The sequence below is a fragment of the Lepidochelys olivacea genome (assembly GCF_965140295.1).
Source record: "Lepidochelys olivacea isolate rLepOli2 genome assembly, chromosome: 8".
Taxonomy (NCBI): Eukaryota; Metazoa; Chordata; order Testudines; family Cheloniidae; genus Lepidochelys; species Lepidochelys olivacea.
In genome coordinates, this window is record NC_140418.1 from 53,170,544 (window position 1) to 53,189,107 (window position 18,564).

Consider the following 18,564-nt stretch of genomic DNA (forward strand, 5'->3'; position numbering starts at 1 on the left):
TAAAGAACAAAACAAATTTATTTAAGTGAGTACAAGTATAAAGGCATTAAAGTCAGAAATGAGTACAAAGGAAATAAAGATAAAACATTTTCTAGTGCTAGAACTTTAACAAACTAGGCTTGGTTCAAGGTGAAATTCTCACTTCTTCTTAAAGTTCAGAGCAACAGGGCTGACCAAATTCTCAAATCGGGACCCTTCCCGAAGTCCAAAAGCTGGTTCCTTTGTCTTCTCAGGTGAAAGGGAAAGGAAAGAAAGAGCGAATAGGTAAAGTTTGCTCTCACTGTGAGGATGGAAACATGGAGTCTCGGGGTGAAAGAGGTTCCATGTTGTTTATTAAAATGCAAATCAATCTGTTCCTGTCTCCTTCTGTTGCCAAGGAATGGCCACTAGACCGGTGATAGCCAATCGACTTTGATGACAACTGACTAGAGGTGTCAGTTTGCCCTTTGTCTCTGAGGAACAGGTTTACCCCCCTCCCCAGACTTGTCTGGTAAACAAATTTCAGTCATAATTTTTGTTTATGTTCATAGCTTTACATTATAATGTTGCTACACACATTTCACCATATTATTGACCAGTGAGTTGTTCGTTTTCAAATGATATTGCACAAGGCATATTTTGTACAGAGATTATTACAATAGTGTGTTGCATGTGACTACAGCAGTACATTCGGTCACAATCACACACAAACAGCTTTGGTAAATTGAAGGCAGTTGTGGTAGACGTCTATGATCTGCACAAGTATTAAGTATTTGTCTATTGTAATGCTTGGGCATTAAAGATATTTAATTAATTCACTCTTTCCCTTGGTTTTCTTCCTCCTCCTTTACTATTTCTGTTCCTTCACTCCAACTTTCCTTTTCCTCCATTTTTCTGCAGTGTCTTATCCCTCATTCTAATTTCCCTCATCCACCATTCTCTTCTATCTTCCTCCTTCCTGCATATTCTTTCATTCTTTCCATCTGTCTCCTCCCTTATTCTGAATCTGTTCCCCGCCCAATAGCCCCAATACTCCTTTCTCACACTCACACACAGCTCTCCCCATCTCACACACATGCTCTTTCCCTCTCATGCATGTACCCCACCCCTACTGATTCACACTAGTGCTGCATGGATTGGAGGGTACCCAGGGAGGCTCTTCATCCTCCTCCCCAGGCTAGAAAGGGCTAGAAGAATGGTCCTGACCTCACTCCTTCTATAGGCTTTCTTTGGTGCAACAGGGGTGGGCAGGAGAATTCACCTAGGATGACCATATTTTCAAATTAAAAAGCCAAGACACCTTTCAAATGGGGTAGGAGTGATGATGCATGGGGGGGGGGCAGCACTTTTGGGGGTTATGCCTAGGAGGGAGGGTGAGGGACAAAGGCTTGTCTCCTTAGCCCAACAGCCCCTCCCTCTCTTTTCCTGTCACTCTGTGGATTTGACTATGAGGAGTTGTGTGGAGGAAGGCTGCTTCAGCAACTTTTGTGGAGGTGATGTGGGGGTGTGGTGTGTGCTTTGGAAGGTGGGTGTGGGAGGAGATGTCAACATGCAGGGGTGAGGTGGGTCCTTGAGGCTTGTGTGCTCAGCCCACTTGTCATCAATTGCATGAGCTCAGCTGCTTCAGATGGCCAATTTACAGGGTTCACAAAAGCAAGACAAAAGGCTGGATTTTGTAAAAATAACAGGGCATTCCCAGCATTCAGAGATACATTGTCCCCTTCCAACTCACCTCCCTGGACAGGTAGAACAAGGAACAGTGGCTCTGCCCTCACCCCACTTGGTCTCCCACTGTTAGGGTGACGAGATGTCCTGATTTTATAGGGACAGTCCCAATTTTGGGGGCTTTTTCCTATATAGGCACCTATTACCCCCCACTCCCAGTCATGATTTTTGACACTTGCTATCTGGTCACCTTACCCACTGTGAGACTGGAACCAGCAAAGTGAAGATCATCTAGAGCTAATCTGCTTGCACTTGTAGTCTAGCCCTGGGTCCTGCTAAAGCTACCAGCCTACTTGCCAAATGCTGGATGGCCTGGGACCCCAATCCATAGGAAGCTACTGCACTCAGAACTCAAGTTATAGCCATCCCAAAGCTGCTGTAACTAACTTTGGGGCTAGGCACACAGCCCCCCGTTCTAAGTGCCAAGCTCAGCTCAGACAGAATGACGAATTAGGACCAGAGAGAGAGCAGCACCTTGCTGTACATGAAATATGAAAAGAAATTTGAAGATAAAGTACTTTTCTGCTCACGGTCATATAAAATTCAATAATGCTCCAGGATGTGGGTTTGTTACTATAATATACAGCTTACTCGGGTATGTTCAATAATATGCTTATAATTTCTGCATTTACATAGAACCTTTCACTCAAGGCTCTGAAGAACTTTACAACCATTAATTAAGTCGTGCAACACCCTATAAAGCTGGTAAGTAATGGAAAGGTTAAATGATTTGCTAGAGATTCCAGAGTGAGTCAGTGTCAAAGTGGAGGAAATACGCCTAGGAGCAAAGATGACTGTTAACTATTGCTATATCACAGAACAAACTGGCTCTCCAAAGTATACTGTATTTTTAAAGGAAAAGCTGATTTAAGACTGAAGTTTTCCATGTTAGTAGTGAACTACTAGCTGTTCAGTTAACCAGCAGAGACTATGCAAATATAGAATATCAGGGTTGGAAGGGACCTCAGGAGGTCATCTAGTCCAACTCCCTGCTCAAAGCAGGACCAATCCCCAATTTTTGGCCCGATCCCTAAAGGGCCCCCTCAAGGATTGAGCTCACAACCCTGGGTTTAGCAGGCCAATGCTCAAACCAAATATGACTTATACTGCTTTCTTCTCTTGATGACAAAAAACCTCATTAATCACTGTGCATGTAAATTTACTAGGAGGAAATATTTGTTTTTATAGATGATTGTAGCAAGTTAATATAATTTTTTAGGTAAAAGAAAACAGCACTTAAATGCAGGAGGTTTGATTTGTTTTTTTTGTCACAGTTCAGGACAACAGTACCTGTATTCCCCTTTTGTGGTGTCTTGAGGGCACCCATTCTAGGCTCCTCAGTTGCCACCTTTTTTGGTCAGAGATCTGCATCTCTCTCCCTTCCGACCAGGGTTTTTTCCCCCCAGACTGCACAGTTCCCTTCCTACACTGTGATACTCCCAGCAAGCCAGACTGCCTAAACAAGTCAGGGTCTGCACTTTCCTTTCTCTTCAAAGGCTATGAATAGCTGTAATTGCTAACAGTCACAAGTTACCACACAACTTCTTATAAGCAAGCACATTTATTTTTAAGGTGAAAGCATTATAGAGAAAGCATATTAAAAACAATAAAAGAATGTACAGTCATGCCAACAAGCTTACCGGAGATTAGCCCTCAACTCCAACAAGGATTCTGATAGAAGTCACTCCTTCAAACCCCACCAAGGGGTTTTTCCGTGGTTACAAGTTCAGAATACCCTACCTCAGAACTAACAAACTCTGAATAGGTTACTCTTTCCTTTATACAGCTTGAGCATTGGATCTTGAGACTGTGGGAATCAGTAATCAGCCCTCCGCAGGGTATAGCTTCAGAAGGCTGGGATTTTGCATAACCAAGAGGGTGAGGAATTTGCATTCTCCTCCCCATAGAGATTCCTCAGGAAAACCACTTGATACTGTGTGTCTCAAAAGTCCATTCTGGTCTAGCATAATGTTCAGTACAGTCCTAGGCATAATATACCGGTAGGGGGTTCCCACTTTCGCCATGCACAGACACTATGGCATAGGTAGCCGTCTGCACTATGATGGTGGCTCATCCCATGACCCAAGCCTGCCCTCCACACCGGCTAATGGGAACGGGGTGACCTTTGTTTGTCTCATGTTCGGTCCACTGTCCCCAGCCCACTCATACTGGCCAAACCAGGGACTCCTGCTTACATGTAACCCAGTCTGGCACTAGCTACTAGCTCACACTGTCCAAAACCGTGCAACCTCCCTTTCTCAACTGAAGCATCTCATCACCCTCGTGCGCTGTGCAGTGCCAACCAGTCCATTCTTGGAGGAGGAGTTACCACCATTGGCCTGCAGCAGCATTCCCTGCCTTCTAGCACCTGCCTGGCACGACTGTGCCCAGCTGTACGGCCCCGACGTCCACAACACCCTCTTGCCGCATTGACCGGGGGTGGAGAGTGGGCGGAGCGAAGGGGGAAAAGCTCCGCCCCCAAAGGCTTCTCCGCGCTCCTCGCTTTCAAGCCACGTTTGTACCGGAGAGGGTGGGGCTCGCTGTTACTTCTGCCCCGCCCCCTGGCTCTAGGCCCCGCCCCCGGCCGGTCTCCGCGCTGCGGCGTAGGAGGTGGGCGGTGGTTACCATGGCGATGACGTCCTGCCGGCGGTAGGGGGAACGGGGGGGGGAGCGAAGAGGGAAAGATGGCGGCGGCTGCGGCGGGGCCGCAGTGGGCGGCAGGGCAGCGCTGAGGAGACCCGAGCCGGGCGGGGAGGAGGGGACGCAGTGCGGGCGGCGGGAGCGAGGAGCGGGGCCCATGCGCGGCGGCGGGGGCAGCAGCACCGGCCCGCTAGCACCAGCCAGCGCAGGGTCCCGCGGAGCCGGCTCCGGGGCAGCCGAGTGAGCGCGGCGGAGGCCGGGTAGGGGCGGCAGGATGAAGTTCGCCGAGCACCTCTCCGCGCACATCACGCCCGAGTGGCGGAAGCAGTACATCCAGTATGAGGTACGCGGGCCGGGCCGGCGCGCTCAGCCCCGAGGGGCGGGCGGGGCGCCGGGAGCAGCGCTGCCGCCGGGGCGGGGGGCGGGGGGGCTCCAGGCGCCCCGCAGCGGGGAGCCAGGGCCTCGCCGCCGAGCGAGCTGTGAGAAGGAGCTGGGCTCAGCGGCGCGGCCCCCAGCAGCGACCCGGCCCCCTCGGCTGCCTGCCAGCTGTGTGATCCCCGGCCGCTGGTGTGCCTGAGGGAGGGTCCCGGTCATCGCGGAGGTGACTGCCCCGGGTTCTCTCTGATCAGGAGCGGCTCCTTATCCCAGAGCCTCTCCCGGGGGCTTTCACCGGGGCAGCTCCCTATCACCTCACTTCCCCATCCCTTAGCCTGTCGAGGCGTCTCAGTCACCCTATGCCCTCCTGCCAGGGCTTTCGCAAAGGGAACCCCGAATCCAGCATTTCCTCCCTTGGCGTGGCTCTCCGCTAGCATCCCATGTCACGCCCTCTGCTTCTGGGGTTCTCCCAGCCCAGAGGGCTCTCCTTTCATCCCATCATCCCCTGTGCCCTGCTGGAAATGTTTTCTGATCGGCCTCCTATCAGTCACCCTGCCTGTTATCAGCCCGAATCTCTTTTTGGCAACTCTCAGGTAATCTGGCTTTCCATCACTCTCGTCCCTGTTCACCCCAGCCCTGATCAGTGTGGTAAATGTCTATCCAGGTTTCAGAGTAATAGCCGTGTTAGTCTGTATTCGCAAAAAGAAAAGGAGTACTTGTGGCACCTTAGAGACTAACCAATTTATTTGAGCATGAGCTTTCGTGAGCTACAGCATACCGTGGGGCTCTCTTAACTGGATTGAAACTTGACATGGAGATAGCCTAGGAGCATGCTCTGAAAGACTTCTGTTTCCAAATATATAAAATAAAATGTTACAATTATACAAAATATTTAAAATGTCTTTGCTGGTGTAGCTTTTGTCCATAAATTTGAAACTTGGACTGTGATTGTTTTTTGATTTTTGAGGCTTGGAGGAAACAAATAGCTGTCATGGCCATTTAAATAACTAAGCCTTTATATGGCATCAATACTTTTAAAAAATAAACATTGCTGTATATTTTTTGGTTGCATATATTTGAGTGAAGGACTGTAACCCGAAAAATACCCAATGAGCTCTAAGGGTTGTATTAAATAAATACTGATAATTTGCCGTATAACCACTTGGATCCAAGAGATTATTTTTGTGTTCAGCAACATTATCTAGCATCCAGCGGTTTCCATTTATATACTCAACAGGAACACAGTGCAAAGTCAATATGTTTATACACATAGGGACATGTTAAGAATGAGACTGGAGCTCACGCCATCCATAGAGCTTGAGTAAAAGCAATTTGAAGTAATAGCTGTAACATTAAGGGGCAGCATTGAATTTTTGCATATAATCTCTCTGATAGCAGATGAGCTGGGTTTAGGAGCTTGAGGAATAAATAAGTTATTTAAAAACATTTAGTGGGGATTATTAGGAGAAACCAGTGATAATATAAAATATGTGATTGATGGTATGCGGGAGGCTGAGAATTACTTCTCCCTTGTAGTATTTTCTTTTTATGGTAACTTTATGTAATTTAGAAATATAGAGGCTATGGAACTGTAGTATAGAGTTATGCGTAATTCTGTATTGTTTTATGTTCTTTCAGTTCTGGGACGCTGGCAAGAGCCCAGATTACGGTTCTTATTAAATTTGGTGGTGTTTTTACAGCTTCTTGTGAGCAAGTGATTTTCAGCACCACTGTCAGTTCTCTACATGTGGAGGCTTGGAATATATAACCTCTTTGACTCAGAGTTGCCTCTCAGTGAAGTATGGCTCCTAAAGATCAGAACTGAAGGGACAGCTGTGGTGAATATAAAAATCTACCTGAATGCCTGAGAACATTATGGTTTTTATAGCAACAGTTTCTTAATTTTTTAAGGTTAGTGAGGCCTTCTGGGGAAATTTGCTTTGTATATGTCTGCTTCATACTTGATTTTAGGATTAATCCACTTAAGTTGCAGACTCTTAATCTTCATGAACACAATTCACGTAAGGTTCTGCTCTATTAATCATGGATTATTTGCAGAAAATAGCTTTTATTTTTCTTCAGATTTTATTACATCAATTTATGATGAAAGCAGTAAAATTATCCCTTGACTAATCCTAAATTGGGGTATAGAATGTTGTTTTTTAAAAGAACAAATGGGAAAGGCAATACAGAAAGGTTCAGCATTTAAAATTTATTAAACCTTAAAGGTTTGAGTACATCTAAAATAATGCTTTGCAGTATATATCAGTCCTCAGGGTTTCTTGAAATCTATTTTAACCAAGTAGCAAGAATCCCATAAAATTATTATCCAGCATAATATTTGCAAAAGAAACAAAAAAATGGACTAAATTATTCCAGTGGTCTTTGTGCGTGCAAATACATCTATCAGTTGGATTTCTGCACAGATATTCATGGCAGTATTTGGCATGAAGTCTTCTGAACGCTAACATCCTTTGTTACTCAAAGCTTTGCAGGAATAAATTACTAATGCTTCAGTGCTAACACTGACACTACTGGAAAATCTACTTTTGTTCTTCATATATATTTCAGGTAAGACTGGTAGGCAAGTTAGTGAAGCTACTCTTATGTGCATCTTCCCGAATTTAGACTCTAGAGTGAATAAATGTTAATATCCTAGTATGATATCTTTCCTCATTCAGATGCTTGTGTTTTCACGCTCAGTGATACGATAGCCTATTTTGAATTCTTCTTTGTTAGTGCCTTCAGTGATGTTTGTTATTGGAATTTGTATTTTTTTGTGTTTGCACAAACTCTGCATTTTCATTCTTTCCGAGTTTAGGGAGGCTCTTTCTTTCAATATCATCTTTCAGTGTTTCAGTGCTTTCAAAACAGTCTTGTATTAGCTATCACAACTTTCAAAAGGTCTTGCTGATTACGTAGTTTGAAATCTGGTTCATGGGATTTGTTGGAAGTTTCCGTTTTGACCTGATGGAGATCAAGTCTGTTTTTTTCAGGTGCATACATGGATAAAATTGTTTTTAGAGACTTCAGTAACAGTTGTTGCTGCTCGTGATATGTCTCATTTCTCCCCAACTTGAAATGAGTGATAGACAACAGAGAACTTTAGGAAACTCATGACCAGCAACAACTTTGTCTGAAATGGTAATGGCTGATTTAAAAAAAAATCCATTCCCTGCTACTTGAGCTCTTGTTTTTTCTGGGGGACTTCGCATCTTAATATTCACAGTAGAAATAAATTGATAAGAGAATTTTTGAAAGGAAAAGAGTTCTAAAATCATGTATTTGTCTTAGTTTGGCTCATAGAAGCTGAAACAACTTGAAGTGGGGTAGCAGAGTAATATTAATGTCTGCTGTTTTGTCCAATCCTACCTCTTCTATTTGTTCCCCAGTTCCAAAGGATTTAGTCCTTGTATCTGAATACCAGTTAACGATCCTCTTACTAAAAATGGCTGAAGTTTAGTTTGAGAACAAAGTTGCAAGTTCAATGAGTAATTTAGAAAATTATGTAACCAAGTGGTGGCTAAAAATTTCAAGTGGATCTTTGTTTTCTAAAAATATCAGATTAATGTTGCATCTTGCCTCTGATAGATATTTTCTATAAGAGATACAAAAAACAGAAAATGAAGATGTATCCTGAATGAGCCTTCATAGAAATTTAGGGCTAGGAGGTTGCTCGAGAGACCTGCTCCAGCCTCCTGCACTAAGACAGGACCAAGTAAACCTAGACTATCCCTGGCTGGTGCTTTTCTAACCTGTTCTTAAATGCCTCCAATGACAAGATTCCACAGCCTCCCTTGGAAGTCTATTCCAGTGCTTAAATTACAGGTAGAACATTTTTCCTACTGTCTAACCTAAATCTCCCTTGCTGTAGATTAAGCCAATTACTTCTTGTCCTACCTTTATTGAATATGGAAAACCGTTGATAACTGTCCTCTTTATAACAGCTGATATAACACATATAACATACCAATGTAACATATTTGAAGATTATCAGTTTCTCCCCCCCCCCCTCACCCACCCAAGTTGTCTTTTCTCAAGGCTAAACATGGCCGGTTTTGTTGGTCTTTCCTTGTAGGTGAGATTTTCTACAGCTTTTATAATTGTTATTGCTCTCCTCTGGACACTCTCCAGTTTGTCCACATCTTTCCTCAAGAGTGGCTCCTAGAACTAGACACAGTACTCTAGTTGGGGGTCTCACTAGTTCCAAGTAGAGTGGGACAGTAACCTCCCGTGTCTTACACATGACACTCCTGGGACCCCAGAATGAATAAGCGTTTTCTGCAGCCACATTACATTGTTGACTCATGTTCACTTTGTGAGCAACGATAACTCCCAGATTTTTTTCCAGCTATGCTACTGCATAACCACTTATTCTCCATTTTGTAGCTGTGCATATGATTTTTTTTTTCTTCCTAAGTGTAGTACTTCGCATTTGTCTTTATTGAATTTCATCATGTTGATTTCAGACCAATTTGTCAAAATCATTTTCAATTCTGACGGGTAGCAAGCCCTCCCAATTTAATGTCACCTGGAAATGTTATAAACATACTCTCCACTCCATTATCCAAGTAATTAATTAAAATATTGAATAGTACTGGACCAGGACAGACCCCTAGTGGATCCCACTGGACACATCCTTCTAGTTTGACAGTGAACCATTGATAGCTACTCTTCAAGTATGGTCTTTCAACAAGTTATGCACCCACCTATTAATAATTTACTATAAATCTCATTTCCCTAGATTGCTTATGAGAATGTCAAGTGGGACTGTTAAAAACCTTACTAAAATCAAGGTGTATCATATCTACTGTTTTCCCCCTTATTCACTAGGCTAGTAACCCTCTCAAAGAAGGAAATTAGATTGGTTTGGCATAAGTTGTTCATGACAAATCCATGCTGGCTATTACTTATTACCCTGTTATCCTCTAGGTGTTTATACATTTATTGTTTAATCAGTTGTTCCAGTATCTTTCCAGATATTGAAGTTAGGCTGACTGATCTATAGTTCTCTGGTTTTTCTTTGTTCCCCTTTTTAAAGATAGGTACGTTGTTTGCCTTTCTCTAGTCCTCTGGGACCTCACCAGCCCTACATGCGTTCTTAAATATAGTTGCTAATAGTTCTGAAATTGCTTCAGCTAGTTCCTTAAGTGCCCTTGGATGAATTTCATCAGGCGCACCCTGCTGATCTGGATACATCTAAGTTATCTAAATATTATTTAACCTGTTTTTTTCCTATTTTGGCTTGTTCCTTCCCTCTTGTTAATATTAATTGTGTTAATTATCTGGTCACAGTTAACCTTTTTAATGAATACAAAATAGGCATTAAGCACCTTCGCCTTCTTGATATGTTGTTAGCACTCCTTCCTCACTAAGACATGGACCTATACTTCCCTTTGTCTTTCTCTTGCTCCTAATGTATGTATTTATAGAACCTCTTCTTATTGTCGTTGATTCAAAAATTCAGTTTGCGCCTTAGCCTTTCTGATTTTGTCCCTGCATGCCTGTGGTATTCTTCTGTACTCCATCAATGCAGTTTGTTCATGTTTCTGCTTTTTATAGGATTCCTTATTGATTTTTCAGGCCATTCAAGAGCTCATGGTGAAACCTTATCGGCCTCTTACTAGTTGTCTTATCTTTTTTTCACGTTGGATAGTTTGCTGTTGTACCTTTAATATTGTTTCTTAGCAAAACTGCCAGCTTTCCTGAATTCCTTTTCCCCTTAGATTTCTTCCAGTGGAACGTCACTTACCAGTTCTAAGTTTGTTAAAGTCTCCTTTTTTTTGAAGTCCATTAGCCTTATTTTGCTGCTCTCCTTGCTTTAGAATCATGAAATCTATCGTTTCATGATCACTTTCACCAAATTGCCTCCAGCCTTCAGATTCACAGCCAGTTCCTCCCTGTTAGTCAGAATCAAGTCTAAAATTGCTATTCCTCTAGTTACTCCCTTCACCTTCTGTAACAGAAAGTTGTCCCTAACATATTCCAAGAACTGAGTGGATCTGAGATACAGTACTGATAACTGGGGTGCTCTTTATTAAGAAACATTTAATGACATAATTAAGTACATTTAGGTGTGGTGAAAAATTCTAGACTGATAGCACTGGACATCTGTTTATCCACAGTACAGGTGTATCTGAGATAGATCAAGCTTGTCCACCAGTATGCCTCAACCCTGATCCCTCTAGAGGTAAGACCATCTGTCTCTCCATGTTTGTTCAATCCTTGTTTTCTCTGCTCAGATTGCCAAGCGTAGATGTCAGTTGTGCTGCACACACCTGTCCACTAAAAACTGGATTGAGGCTTATGGCAACACATGTCAACCAAAATTAACCTGGATTGGATTTGAATTGGTTACCTAGCTGTGAGGTTCTATTTCCTTACCTGTTTGTTTAATAATTTTTTTCAGTCAAAATTTTTTTCTTCATGCCCAATTTCCTTGGTGCTCCATGCCCCCAAAACCTTTCTTTTGTGCATTGTATCATATCAAAGAGAGGAGGTTGTTGACTTATTTTTTTTTGAAAAGTTTTGCATTGGTAGCTCTGTCAGTTCATCTCCAGTAAGAAAAGGGGCTAGATTGAAATTGCAGTATCTAGGAAGTGAGAAGGAGGAAAACAACAACTGGGACAAGAGATACTGATACCATTGGAGACTATGGGTAAAATTCTCAAAAGGACCTAAGTTCAGTTGGGTTTCAGTTGAACTTAGGCTGTAAGTGTCTGAGTCCCTTTTGAAAATGGGACGTGAGTTTCTAAATTAGGCACTTGTGAAAATTTTACCCTTTGAGATTAAGCCATATAAGGGAAGGAGAGGTTGGCAAGAATTGGTTTTCAATATGTAGTTTCTACTTCATAACTGGTGGGCCAGGGCCAATTTCACTTTAGACCTAAATTTTCTGCCTCTTGACACACACCTGTTGTTTTTATTTCATTATTTGTTCCTCTAGATTACTCGTTCTCAACAGGGGGCCTGCGGCACCCCAGGGTCCGCAAGCAGGTTTCACGGGATTTATCAAGGACTGGGCTTCAATGCTGTTTGGTGGGACTCAGGGAGGTAGAGCCACCTCCACTCTTGACTCACCTCAGCGGGCTGTCCAGCCTATCTGCGTTAGGAGGATAGGTGCAGCCAAAAATTGCAATCTCATGCAGAAGAGAGATCTCCCCCTGCCATCAGAAGGGGCTTGCTCTCAGCCATTGACTCCATGAGCAGGCAGCAACTAGCCAAGGAGATACACTACTGCTGTGCCCTGCTACCTCAGCCCTTCAAAGAACAGGGCCACATGGAAGGCAAGAAATCTGGGAGGGGGATGTGATGTGACCCCCTCCCCCCACATCATCTCTGGTTGGGGGTCCGCAGATTTGTCTGTTTAAGTTTAAGGATCTCTGGATAAAGAAAGGTTGAGAACCACTGCTCTAGATTGTCCGTGTACATGCTTAAGGAACGTTATAATTTGAAATCTAGTCAGTTTAAAAAAGCGTGTAGTAAACTTACTTTAATTTGAGCTCCTGCCTCTGAATCTGTCAGTTTTGGCTTTGTTGTCTTATTTTTCCTATTTTGTAAAGGATTTTCTTTCTTCTTTGTGTGAGATCCAAATGGGGTAAGCTGACTGCAGATAAAAATTGCTGTCAATAACACAAAGTATAAAAAAAAAACCTTTGATCTAGTAATTTTAGGTGTTAGACGTAACAAGGATAAGTTTAAAAATAATCAAACACCCCTCAGTTGATTTTAAGAAAACCCCTGTTTGTAATCTTGGCATGGGGTGGCTCAGGTGATTGGTAAAGGGGCATTGAGCCTTTCACTTCTAGATCTTTTTAATTATATAGGCCAGGTGAACAGTGACTGAATCTGCTGCTATGCAGCTTCCAGTTTTTACATATTTCAGTTCAGTACCACTGACAATTGGTACCCCCCCAGTTTTCAAGGCTGATAATCTAAAATCTTTCACTGCACTGCATATTTTCTAGAGGTTAATCTTGAAACTATGGATATAGAAAATACGTACATGTTACAGATTTTAAAATTCCTTTAGAACACCTTTGTCTCACAGATTTTAAAGAAATTCTGCATTTTCCAGCCTCATGCTCTTTTGAGCTTTATGATGAGTGCAACTTGTCCAAGAATTTTGGGCTAAGTTATTAATGCTAAATCAATTTAACCTTTCACTTCCAAAAATCCCCCTTATACTTAGCAGTGTGAAAGCTAGTTGAGTCCAGATGGGATCCAAGCTAGCTCAAGAAAGGGATTTAGACTTCCTTGAACAAATAAGAATATAAGCACTCTTCATTCTTGGTTCCTCTTATAGACCCGAGGAGCATTTTATTTTTCCCCACTTCACATCTTCCCTTGTAAGGCTTTGCATCATGGATGCACTCCTTCCAGTAGTATGCTAGACGTGACTCCCTTTATTCTATTTCTAACAAATCCACTTGAAGTCCAACAGTATGGTTTAATCAACAAGTTTGAGTGACATGAGTTGCTTCCCCTCCAGGGTCACTTTTGATCTGTCAGTGGTTCTCAGCCCACGGGCCACTTGCGGCCCAATTAGCACATGGCTGTAGACCATGTGACAGGCTCAGGGCCGTACAGGTAGTAAATATATTGTGCGGTTGTGGCTCACATAACACACAGAGAGCTGCATATGTGGCCCACAGTGGTAAATAGGTTGAGAACCACTGATTTATGTGAAACAGTACCCTGTAGACAGAGCCATGCAGAGTAGCACTACAACTGAATAAGGTGAATAAGATTTCACCTTATTCAGTTGTAAAGTGACTGTAAAAAGATTACCTCCTTTAGAGGTTAGTAGTTTTTAGTCGTCACCGTCCTTTCCTATCCAACTTAGTTTTCTGGGGCCTCAATTTAATTTGCTCAGGAAGAAAAAAGTAAAGATGTCTAGATTTCAAAGGGTTTGTGTCTTTTATTGCGTGAGCTTAAATTGGTAGGAATCAACTCAAGCTAAATCGTAATAAGGCATGCAGACAGACTTGACTGTACACAAAACGGGCTTGCACTGGTTTAACTTCATGAACTTCTAAACTGATTGAATTTTATTGGTAAAATTCTCTTGTGTAGACAAGGCCTAAGAGAAAAGATACAGTAGGGGCTCCTTTTATTAATCTGTAATGCTCCACCCTCCCCCCCCACCTGGATTATTAGAGAAGATTTAATATTGCTGTAGCAAGGATTATTTGGTTTACATTTGTTTCATTACTCATTACGGCTAGGGGTGGGGGGTCCTGGGAGGGGGCGGTCAGGGGACAAGGAGCGGGGGGGTCAGGTGGGTCGGGGGTTCTGAGGAGGGCAGTCGGGGCAGGAAGTGTGAGGGGGTGGGTTGGGATGGGGGTCAAGATGTTTGGGGAGGCACAGCCTTCCGTACCTGGCCCTCCATATAGTTTCGGAACCCTGATGTGGCCCTCGGGCCAAAAAGTTTGCTCACCCCTGTTATAGAAGGAGATTTCAACTAGCCTTTTTTCTTATACTTTATATTTCTCATGGGCTGTGTGAATGTTTTAGTGCATGGAAAAAGTTATAGCTAGGCAAAGATTAATAGGAGGAAAAACAAGAACACTTTTGCCACTTGATAGACTGTGGAACTTAGGTCATATGCAACTAACTAGCAAGTCATGTGGAGAAGCAGATTCAAATGCCAAGTATTTCCTGGGAATGTTTAAAAAAGAAAACAGTGGAGGGGGAAGGTTGACTGGCATGGAGAAGATGAGTAAACAATGTCTTAAGAAGGAAAACACAGTTATTCAAGTGACCCATGCTGAGACCTCTGTGTGGATTCAGGAATCAGACCTTTGGGAGATGGCTAAAACTGTCTGTTTAACTTGACATTTGTGGTATCCTGAAATAAAGATGTGTCCTTTAGACCTTGTATTTACTTTGCAAGATTATGACCACCGTTACCACAGTTCTTCTGATTTTCTCTCTTATTGCTCAGATTGCTTTTTTCCTTGACTACTATTTGCTAATTATGCTGCAGTGTCTTGATCTTGGAGAATTGGCATGCGGCTCAAGGATTGGGGTTTGTATCTTGTTGGTTGCAGGAAATAGGTTTGTAGAACATGTTCTCAGGATGGATTAGGATAATAGCCAAAAAGGACAGGCTGGACACTTTAAATATCCTAAAATGGAACCAGACAATGCAATTCTTGTTAAAACATGATGGTTTAGATCAGGGGTGGGCAAACTTTTTGGCCTGAGGGCCACATCGGGGTTCCGAAACTGTATGGAGGGCTGTGCCACCCCAAACAGCCTGGCCCCTGCCCCTAACTGCCCCCCAGGGACCCCACCCCCATCCAGCCCTCCCTTCTCCCTATCCCCTGACTGCCCCGACCCCTATCCACACCCCTGACAGACCCCCGGGACTCCCATGCCTATCCAACCCCCGCATTCCCGTCCCCTGATGGCCCCCCAAAACCTCTGCCCCATCCAACCGCTCCCTGTCCCCTGATTGACCCCCACAGAACGCCCGACCCATCCAACTCCCTTGTCCCCTGACTTCCCCGCCCCCTATCCACACCCCCGCCCCCTGACAGGCCCCTTTGACTTCCATGCCCTATCCAGCCCCTGACCCCCGTTCCCTGACTCCCCCCAGCCCGAACCTCTGCCCCATCCAACTGCCCACTGCTCCCTGTCTGCCCCCTGGGACCCCTCCGCCCCCTTACTATGCTGGAGCCAGCCACACTGCCTGGCAGGAGCGGTGAGCTAGAGGGCTGGCTTTGTGTTGCGCTGAGGGGAAGGGGGAGGGGCCGGGGACTAGCCTCCCCGGCCAGGAGCTGGGCAGGACTCCTGGTCCTGCAGGCGGGATGTGGCCCGCGGGCCGTAGTTTGCCCACCTCTGGTTTAGATGTTGATAGGTTCACAAATCTGAAAATTCAGTTATGGTTTGCACAGCAACTGTATCTCTACCACTTTCACATTCATCATGCACGCTATATAGTGGGCATTGTTTGCCTTAACATATGCAATGGTGCGGTTTCTGGGTCCAGCATGACCAGTCTAGGCTTCACCATTATTCATCCTGTTTCTTTCTTATTTGCACTTGCGTAGTAAGCAGGAGTGTAGACTATAAAACCCACTCTTGAATTGTTGGTATTGCTTCAGTAACAAACTGAAAATCATCATATAAAAAGGATTGTAACTGACATGCTGGGCTTGGAACACATGAGGTTTTTGGGATGTTTGAATACCACTCTTGAACCCAGGTTGTGCATGTAGCAGTTGAATGGATTGCCCAAAGTATATCTTTAACTGTGTGACCTCTGCCAGTTTGATTTGTGAAACTGCTTCCTGTACTAGAAAACTAGTGTACTGGGTTTCCTGAGCTATTTGATCCCTTGAATTCTGGAGCATGAGACACTATGGTTCTGGAGTGCTGGTTAACGATCCTCATCTGAACTAATGTTTTCCTCTTTTAGTCTCCACTTCAAGAGAAGACTAAAAGGGAAATATGATGATTTCTTTTGTCATGTGGTTTTCACTTTTTAAATAAAAGTGTATATTTTTCAGTAGTTCACAATACTGATAAGCAGGCCCTGAGGCTCTTTCTTCCTTTGCCATGACAGATCCCTGTTACGTCACACCAAATCTCTGGTATTGTCGGGTTTCTCTCTAGTAAAATCCTGTCCTACCTAATTGGAAATATTTTTCCAAAAGAGCATATTTACACCTGCTGTCAGGGTAGTCTTTTAGACAGCAAGGCAACTGGTTCTAGGCAAAGCTGTTAGTAAATACGTAGTTTGTGTATTTCCTTTGTTGTCAGGAATAAGTATAATTGCAGTGACCTCATATTCCATAGCTTTATATATCAGTCTTGAGGAATTAGACTTTAACTGCTACTCATTTTCAAACAGGCTTATCAGAGTGACTTAAGTCTTTTGTGCTGACTGGTTTAATTTTTTCTGTTTGCTGCAGGCTTTCAAGGAGATGCTGTATGCAGCTCAGGACCAGGCCCCTTCTATAGAAGGTAAGCAAGCTGTGACCCTGAATCATACTTGCATTACTGGATGTTGAGTACCAAGCACAGTTTCCCCTTGCCTATCTGCTGAAACTGACAGGCTTAATAGACCAAAGGGGAAGCAAGATCTTGGCTGCAGAAAATTCTGCTTTTCCAGCTCTCTAAAGCTTTGTTTACTGAATCATTAGAACAATAAAAGGATATTTCTATAGTGTGAGGCTTGTAACAGCTATTTTCTTCTTGTGTATATGAACACTCAATCATTCAGTGGTGGAAGTGACCCCTTCTTGAGTTAAGAATAGTACTGTGTTCTGGTATGACAATTCCAATCCCCAGAAGTGGCTAATACGAAGTGCTGGACAGGAACATATAAAATAGCCATAATGTGTCTGTCTAATTTCTGCAATGTTGCACTTTGGGTTAATTTTCTGATCCCAGTTTGTGCCCTGAAGCATAAGTGAGCCTCTAACATTTATCCTGTGTTCAATTGGGATGCCATTCTTATTTGTATAAATGTAGAATTATTTTAATATTTTTCTTACTAAGCCATTTGTATCTGTTCACTGGCAATGAGTTCCCTTGATAACGTTATGTAAAAAATTCTGTCAGCTTTAAACTGGTTGCATTATAGGAGTAGGCTTTGTTAATCAAGTGCTTACCCATAAAACTAACTTTCTTGATGAAACTCATTACATTTATCTTTCATCTCCTTTGTAAGAGAACTACAGAATAATCCTAATCTTTAAATTGCTTGCCCCAGCGGCTAGTTTTGTTACCCTCCTCATATCTTTTTGCCTTTTTTGCAGTTAGGTGACTAAAACTGAATGCAATATCGAAGGTGAGAATGTATCATTAACTATAATGGCACTTCTATGTTAATCCCTATTTTAATACAGTTTATGACTTTATTCACCTTTTTAGGTATATATAAACCAGGAAAAACATGCTAATATGGTCAAGTGGTTAATCTTGGTCATGTTTTCTGTAATGGTGTCAAACAATTCCATCCCATCTATGCTTGCAGTTAAACTGATGTTATTACCAGTTGAAAGAAGGGTGGGGCATTGCTAACAACTGTTTGGTCACTTTCTTAGAGTACACTGGAAATTTAATCACCGCTATGCATTATTCATTATTTTAAGATTAATTTTTCCATTCTCTTCTCTTCCAGAAGACTAAGTAAGGTCTTTGAATTTTCTGTTTTTCTCTAAAATCAGAACTCCCAGGTATCTTTTCTTATCATTCCACAGTACTAATTTACCTATTCACCTGTTGTGGAAAAGGCTACAATGAAAAACACAAGTGTCAAATGTATTTTTTTCCATTCTTTTTCCTCTTCACCAGTCTACTCCTACATTCCTTCTAATTAGCTCCTTGTATTTCCTTGGTCTTCACAGCTGTTTAGTGTACTACCTGGTAAATAGGGATTTAAAAATAACAAGGTAAGGGATGTGGAGAAGATGTAGTGGGAAGCTAGCGCTAATGTGTTAATTAAACTTTGGGAGCTGTAACTTTTTTCTCTTGACACTTTTAGCATAGTGTCTAGATATGTGGTCTTTGTGCATATTGTACATATTTATTTAAAGTACCAATGGAAAAGGAACTGTGTGTGTGTGTGTGTGTGTGTGTATTGTCCCTCTAGTTAGGATATGGGAGAGCTTTAACTTGTTTCAGTCTCCTATGATGTCCTCTAAAGAGCTTGTCAAAGTTCTTCAGTAAAAAGGGGTAAGTGACATCCTGGTATTGTTAATGTAAAAAACGAACCTAATTTTGTATGGCATAAAATAATTAGCTAAGCAGTCTACTTTAACTCAGTTTTGCTAAAACTATCTCCAGTTAGACAATAGCAACAGCAAATGCCTGCATGGGGCCATTTAAGTT

The 18,564-nt window shown here is 42.8% G+C and overlaps 1 protein-coding gene across 2 annotated transcripts in view; it reads left to right on the plus strand.

Moving 5' to 3' along the window:
* Positions 1–4,394: 4,394 nt before the first annotated feature.
* The window catches only part of XPR1 (xenotropic and polytropic retrovirus receptor 1), a 238,174-nt gene continuing 224,004 nt past the window's right edge, over positions 4,395–18,564 (plus strand). Inside the window, exons 1-2 of one of the 2 annotated variants that reach the window (XM_084637868.1) lie at positions 4,395–4,687; positions 16,641–16,692. In XM_084637868.1, the coding sequence (XP_084493994.1) occupies positions 4,619–4,687; positions 16,641–16,692 (121 nt within the window). In that variant the 5' untranslated portion in view covers positions 4,395–4,618. The remainder of the gene's footprint in view (positions 4,688–16,640; positions 16,693–18,564) is intronic. The other variant, XM_084637867.1, reaches the window with a different exon arrangement.